Source organism: Loa loa, assembly GCF_000183805.2.
Source record: "Loa loa unplaced genomic scaffold supercont3.253, whole genome shotgun sequence".
NCBI classification, from domain to species: domain Eukaryota; kingdom Metazoa; phylum Nematoda; class Chromadorea; order Rhabditida; family Onchocercidae; genus Loa; species Loa loa.
In genome coordinates, this window is record NW_018108433.1 from 1 (window position 1) to 7215 (window position 7215).

The following is a 7215-nucleotide window of genomic DNA, read 5'->3' on the forward strand; positions in this document are numbered from 1 at the left end:
ATATGTATGTACATATATATAATATGCACATACAGGGAAAGTACAAGTACCTATGTGTATATGCATGTGCACCCACTTTGTCCACAAAGATTATTAGATCTATTGCAATATATGACACGATGAAAGTTGCGCAAGTTGCCTAACAAATGCAAACCAGGGAACACATTTTGTGTGTTTTACAGGATCAGTTGGATGTGATGTTGATATGGAAGATGCGAATAAAGTGGTGTTAGCCTTGTCCGGGAAATCCATTGATGAGGTATATCTCTTCGTCATGTTGTTGAAAATTAGGCATTTTGCAAATGGCCTTTTCATAAAACTTTCTGCTTTATATGCATGTGGGAAAAAGGAATTTTTTTTTTAGGTTTTGTTCATTTTCAGTTGAAGATGTGCAAATTTATATAGAGTTAGGTGCAACGTCCTGTCAACTCTAAATTTCATTTCCGAAATTATTTGGCTTTGGTTAGCCAATCACGTTGATATTTTCTATCCGATAAGCTTTATACAAATCTAGTATGTTTTGACAGGTTTTGGCATTTCAGATTAGGCTAATTTGTATTAATTAGGGTGTTTGAAGAAAAGCTCTGCAAAGTAAAAATCATATAATGATTCTAAGTGAAGACATCAATTCCGATAGAAGGATACGGGTATGTTTCCTAAAAAGTTGCAGGTAATTGCAGCAGGTCTGGCAAAAATCTCGTCAGTGCCTTCAGTTGATGCAGTATCAAGAGTGGCTCCAGTTGCTTCAGTAACTCCCATTGACGTGTTGGAGACAGAATCCAAAAAAGGTTCAGTATTTGATTTGAAACTTCTTGAGATTACGAAGTTATTGTTTTTTGTTTTCTGTCAAAAAGGACAAAGAAATGTGTTTTCAGAGGAGAAGAAAGAGGAACAGAAAGAGGAATCGGACGAAGACATGGGATTCGGATTGTTCGACTAGGCTTTCCACTGTTCTTATTGTTATGTTGTTTTTTTATACATGTCTCAAAATTCAGACCATAAACTTTGTACAAAACCATGACATTTGCATTCAAATTACCCATGACTCAGTTACTAGATGGACAGCTAGTGGAGACATGGTTAACTGGTGTCGTGAGCGATGTTAATTGCAAAGCTAAGGATTTACACAGGTAAGAAATGTTGGGACGATTGATTTCGGAAAGATGGAATGCAGCTGCGCGTCGTGTTTATTAGCTGACCCAGCTTTTGATCATTCACGTTTGGCTGAACGATCTTTCACATATTTATTGTGCGGAATTGGACGTAAGCGTTATCATGGAAATAGTTAATGCACGTCGAATGCGAGCATTTCAGGCGATAGGGCGGGAATGTGTTCAATGAGATGAAGGCACGAACTGTGACCTTCTAGCAGGTCTGTCTGACCACATCTTTTTCCCAGCATCACATGCCTCACTCGACCGACAACTGCGTCTTATCCGTTAACCTAACGGGACGGTGCCGCTCTGGATGTCTCCTTCAATCGATGTGTGCAAGGTCGGCAATGCTTAAAGAAGGCGCCCATCTACCGTATGCCTTCGCTTATGACAAAGCCGATGGTGCAATCATCGTGCAGCGCGGCAGTGTCGCTCGCACTAATGCAGCGGACGTGGATCATTTGCGAATGCGAGCGGTCCCATGGCGGAGGCGTTCGCAAACTGGAGGGGGAAAGGCAAAGACGAAGGAGAAGGGAAAGGACTGGTGGTGCTGCTCGCTGCTGTCGCTATTAATGCCGCTGCTCAGCGGATCCTTAGCTTCTACAGGTATTGCGTCGCGTTGAGTATTCTTGTAGAAAGCAGCGCGGTGTAGCACGCACGCCGCGTCACATGGCGAGTGTTTTCTTCTCCCAAAGGAATATTTGCTTATTCTCTTACTGGCTACCCAAACAACATACCTATGAAGTCTTCACACCAGTTGTTTGCTACCCTTGGAAGAGTGCCAACCCGTCCTGACCACTCCTTACTGTGTGCTTGTGTGTATATATGTATGCTACCCGCTGCTAGTACTGGGACTGCAGCACTCCCCTCTCGGTCTCTCGGTTGACATTTTGTAATGTAGCATTGTGTGGTACGGCAGTAATCAGTGTAGCGGGCGACGTTCTGGCCAACAGCCCAGCTATATCACATTCATTCGGAGTATGACAGTCACTTGTACGGGATTCGTTGTCGCCGAAAGTTACTCTAACTATCGTTTATAGTGTTAATGCTGCTACACCCCTACTACAGCAAAATGCAACTGGTCCACGTACTATGCTAGTGTACATAGCATGAGCAGCGTATAGTGATGAATATCATAAAACCTCCAAGGATCAATCATTTTTCGTTTAGTTGTAGCTGTGATTATCTGATCTCTTCTCCATGACAGTACACATTAGGTCATAGAAGTATCCACTGCATGGACACTCCGTTATTCTCTTTTCAATTTACATTCAAAGTTTCCATCATCTACATCAAGTGTTTCACATAATGTACCACTTGATGCTGTAAAGGTCATTTGCCTTCGCTTTCCGTTGTCACTTGATGTTCCTGCTAACTTCATCTCTGGTTATCAAATATCGATCTGATGAGAAGGGTGGTAAATCGGCTGCTGCGTATTATTATAACGTGCTCCGTGTGAAGATATTGTATGTTATGGATATTTATTCCGTTTTCTCTCTTTTTCTTTTATTTTCAACTTAAATTTACAATTTTGGTTTATTTTCATCTCAGTTTTTTATACCAAATTAAGCGTGCATGCAAATCTCCTCATATACAATGTCTTCGCACTTGTATACTCTGGACCATGCAAAAAAGTAGGAGCTAATCCTGGAAGTTCTATGTACTCGGGAGGATTGCTTGTATCTCTGTCCCTCAGTTCTGTTATATGTGGATGCTAATATAGATGGATATGGGACATATCGTAACTATGTCTAGTTGATGACAACTAATCTTGTTTTATGGATTCTAAGGAAGGAACATATTATTTTACTAGAACTCGCAATTGAAGATATTCGGTTGGGACTGCTCTGATCTTGAATGCGTCAACTAGTTAGAAGGCTATTAATGATCCCTTGCTTTGATTAAATTTAAATTGTAATCGTTTATCTGTGAATTTGTAAAATGTGCATTCAAGGCTGCGCAGACGTCACTATTGATTAGCAATAAATTGGTAACTTGAGGGGAGTGGTATAACGAGATAAGGCTACTTCCAACTTCTTTCGAAAAATTTGGAAGCGGTGTGAATGAATGAAGCAAACGAGTAATGTACGGTGTCCGAGAGATGGGGTGATATAATAACATGGGAAGATATTACTCGACATACTAAACGTTGTTTACAATCTTTTGCTGTTTGCTCTTGTAGTAGGTGTCAGTTCTTGTGGATTTTACTTTGATTATTACTTAAGGCGAGATACTTCAACACGTAGATAACACTGTTTCCTCCTTTTATCCTTTTTCATTGTTTGGATAAGTTTTGGCTAAACGATCATCATGTGGCTCATGATACGAAGGTATGATGATTATGAAGAGAAGTGTTGGTTGAGGGTGAGAACTTTGCTCGTACACTTTGATAAGCTCTCTCACAACCAATAACGAAGTAGTAAATATCCGGCAAACTCGGTATGCATATGTGCTACTAGCAGAAAAAATGTGTTGTAAGGCATTCCGGGCTTTACACTGGCTGGGAAGTACACTGAAAGAATCTAAATTGAAGTGAGGGAAACGAACGTAATAGACAACATGTTGAAACTATGGATGTAAAACGATAAAATTTCATAAAAGCAAATGTTAAATCTTCAAAGGATAAAAGGAAATTGTTGGGACATGGAATAGGATGAGTACTCTTTGTAATGCAATTATCTCTGCTTATTTTTAATCGCTTTTTCGTATACGTATAACGAGATGTTAGACATGTGAATTAATTTGTCTATTGTTCCATTTTTTCAGTTTTTTGATAATCTAATGAACGCGGCCAAAATTCGGCGGTGAAGAGCTTTTCGCGCAAAATGTGAGTTTGCTTAAAATCAAATACAGTGTTTTACCCAAGTTTCATTGTTTGCTTTGGTCGTTAATGTTTTCGATGGTTACCTTATATAATTTCCTAGGCATAGTCGCGCTCGTTCTATCAAAACTAATGCGACGTCTTCGTAAAATCAGTTTTTTATTCTCTCTCTTTCAAACTGTTTTCGGTTGTACGGAATTCATCTGCATTCTAAGCAGTGAATCCCAAGGAAAATTTTATCGTATAACTTCCTTTCATTAACTCTTTACAGACTTTAAAATAATTTACTAATGAAAAGAACCTATATTGTTTTTAGGAAATATTATTTACAGCGTCTTATGAATGCCGCATGAACGAACAGTGGTCGTGTGCCGGTATTTGTGTAGAACCGCAATCTGAGCAGCGGTCGCTTGGTACCAACCAACAAGCAACAGCAGAAACACATAATCTCTCTGGAACTGATAGGACAACTCCGGCAGCGTCCATTTCAGCGGCAGGAACTCCAACAAATTTTCCTAATTGTTCATCATCCTCCTCATCGTCACAACCTGATTGTGCGACTGGCGCTACAAACCTTTCCAATTCATCAGCAGTTGACGGTCGTATATTGACTCCTTGCCCTACAACATTCAACAAAGGTGAGTGCTGACGACAACTTTTGGAATGCTTCAATATGATATTAGTTTCAGTGTTGCAGTGTTCACTGATATATTGAGGAGGAATACGAACCAACGCTGTAGCAGAAATGACATTTTTACAGACAGCAATTTTAGAGTCCATCCACTTTTATTTCTATTATGGGAGGGAAAAGTTACAGAGTCGAAAATAATACTTAAAAAACTGAAAAAACAAATGAAATATTATTACAAGGACATATTTGGTGTTATAGATGGTATTATGAGCATATTAGAAAGTGAATGTTTGAATTACATTTAAAACATAGATAACGTTAAAGATGTTATTGTTTTCAGTGGAAGAACAGAAGAGCAGCAGCTGCAATTATGAACCTTCATCGAGTGTCCCAACGGACGATATCCTTTTGTCGTCCAGTTCAGAAACGCTGACAGACGAAACTTATCCATCTACCAGTACAGCTCATACTAATATTTTTGACGAAAAAGCAACGTTACAGGATTGCCAATTATCTCGAATTATACGTCGTCGTTGCAGATTTTTGTTACCGTCTAATATTTCCCTTAAATTATTGCGGATAGCATTGAAACAACCAACTACATTGAAACATTTAAGTATGGTTTCAATGTTATAAACTTTTATTCCAAATTGGCTCTCACTTGCATAATTTTAGACTTTAAAATGAAGCGCAAGAAAGTGGCTAAACGGTCTACTAAGTCGTTTAAGGTTTCGGTTCATTCGAACTTCTCTAACCCGCAACGCATGTTTGCGCTGTCACAAAATTACCTGGCTCCTTTATCACAAGTTTTGCATATTCCATAATTTTTTGTAGTTTCAGCCTCATTTCAAGCGATAGAGTTAGGTGGTGGTAGTGCCTCCGCATTTGTTTATTATTCTTTAGTTCCTGTTTTAAATTCGAAAATATTCTCTATTTTTAATTCTAATGAAAAAACATTGTGTTACGCAGAATATGTAATTCGATCTCACATTTTCAGGTATAACCTCAGTGAAAGTGGGTGAATCAAATCTATTACCAGTGGTTGTGAATGATGCAACGCTAAGCCTACTTTCACTTCCATATCCCAGCGCAGGTTCTGAAATGAATTCTTTGGCTGGTGTGCCAGTGAATGCTAATGCAGCTGATCGAGCACGTGTTTATGATTCTTATCAGAGGTGCACTATTCAGTTGAAATTTTTAGAATTTTTGTTTTTGAAAAATTAGAAAAAAGGTTATTCTGACGCAAGTTTGCTTAGATATGACGGGTTTTGAAACCTCTTTTCAGTAGAAAGTGGAAGTTTTTCTAATTAACTAAATACATTTTACATTTAAGATATGCGCATCCATTATATGTATTGCTTTATAGTGAGAATAGCCGACATGAATTGACGCCATCAACTTCAACCGGTCATGCACCAAGTAAACGAAAAGCTGGTATGATTAATAATGATGTATATCAGACAGTGGTCGGGATGCATGGTTATGTGGGAGCGACTACTGGACAGCCCAGTGCAACTGCTGTAGTAGGTTCTGCGAAGCAGCAGCAACCGCAGACTGCATCTAATACCAGCAGCCCATTGCTGGTCAACTTACTAAGGTAATGACAGGAGAAAACTTGTTCACATTGCTAATTATAATGCAGCTTAATTTTCCCTTTCACGTTCACCATCATAATTTTACAGGTGGTCATTTATTTACGTCAGTCATTTCTGTCTAGACAGTGTATCATTCTCGTCCTCATTATTTTTATGTTATAGTCAGTCAATAAGTTTTGACTTGCTCTGGCAAGACAAATAATAACTAACAGCCTAGAATGTTGTCTTGAATATTTCTTATTGCATGCAACTGTTTGTTGATGGGATTGACCGAATAAGATAGTAACTTTTCAATTTGTTATATTTTTCATAATAGAGTTCTACTGCTGTATGTAATATTATAAATCTGTAGATCTGAACATACTCTTTATTACTTATTAACGTCGTTAAATCTTCAGAAGTTCATCACCAGTTGCTAGCGCCGGCATGCATAATTTGCAGCATACGCATATGTCGCGTCCTTCTACTGCTTCGGTAATGCAGCATATGTCTGCGCCTTCTCCACAAACTCAGGGAACTGCTGGTATGGTACCTTTTTTCTGTAAAAGAACTGATACATTTTTTTCCAGCATACAAGCAAATTTTGGATAAATTAAAAAAGCACCAATTGCACATCTCAAGTAAAAGGAGAAAGATTTAAATTTTTTTAATTGTTCTTGACATATGCAGGTTATTCGCCATATCCGTATATGGGGCAAAACGCAATAAATGCGGCAGTGCAGCCTGGTCGAATGCGTCCTTCAGCAACCCCTGTGGAAGGTTCTCACTTACCTACCTCGACACATGCACATTCTGAACAACAGCATATGAGGCCAACGCCTCAGGAGGCATTTTTATTTTTTTTTTTTTTTGTATTTTCCTGATATATTTATCAACTGTTCGCCGGAAATGACAATGAATGCGGCACAACGGAAATAATTTTTTAATACAGAACCTACAGCCTTCAACGTGTTGGATTTGCTCTGAATGCTTGCTTTGGGTCATGTCCATATTGCTATTATGATTATTATTATT

General features: G+C 38.7%; 3 protein-coding genes across 3 annotated transcripts in view; all 3 read left to right on the top strand.

The window, feature by feature from the left end:
* The first annotated feature begins 181 nt into the window (after positions 1-181).
* On the top strand, positions 182-1017 carry LOAG_11144 (hypothetical protein). The gene is made up of 3 exons (XM_003146667.2): positions 182-259; positions 671-788; positions 876-1017. Exons 1-3 carry the CDS (start codon positions 206-208, stop codon positions 938-940), a joined length of 237 nt encoding a protein of 78 aa, XP_003146715.1. The 5' UTR covers positions 182-205; the 3' UTR covers positions 941-1017.
* A 388-nt stretch (positions 1018-1405) lies between these two features.
* On the top strand, positions 1406-1777 carry LOAG_11145 (hypothetical protein; the record flags this gene model as incomplete). The annotated part of the gene is made up of 1 exon (XM_003146668.2): positions 1406-1777. One exon carries the CDS (start codon positions 1406-1408, stop codon positions 1775-1777), a length of 372 nt encoding a protein of 123 aa, XP_003146716.2.
* Positions 1778-3914: 2137 nt separating this feature from the next.
* Positions 3915-7215, top strand: part of LOAG_18297 (hypothetical protein) — an 11009-nt gene continuing 7708 nt past the window's right edge. Inside the window, exons 1-7 of the mRNA XM_020450959.1 lie at positions 3915-3981; positions 4308-4613; positions 4947-5222; positions 5604-5781; positions 5973-6203; positions 6600-6724; positions 6871-7028. Coding sequence (XP_020305302.1) covers positions 4325-4613; positions 4947-5222; positions 5604-5781; positions 5973-6203; positions 6600-6724; positions 6871-7028 — 1257 coding nt within the window. The 5' untranslated portion in view covers positions 3915-3981; positions 4308-4324. The remainder of the gene's footprint in view (positions 3982-4307; positions 4614-4946; positions 5223-5603; positions 5782-5972; positions 6204-6599; positions 6725-6870; positions 7029-7215) is intronic.

Coding starts and splice junctions, on each gene's coding strand:
- LOAG_11144 (XM_003146667.2), top strand. CDS start 206: ATGGAAGATGCGAATAAAGTGGTGTTAGCCTTGTCCGGGAAATCCATT. Junction 260..670: donor CCGGGAAATCCATTGATGAG/GTATATCTCTTC, acceptor AAAAAGTTGCAG/GTAATTGCAGCAGGTCTGGC. Junction 789..875: donor GGAGACAGAATCCAAAAAAG/GTTCAGTATTTG, acceptor ATGTGTTTTCAG/AGGAGAAGAAAGAGGAACAG.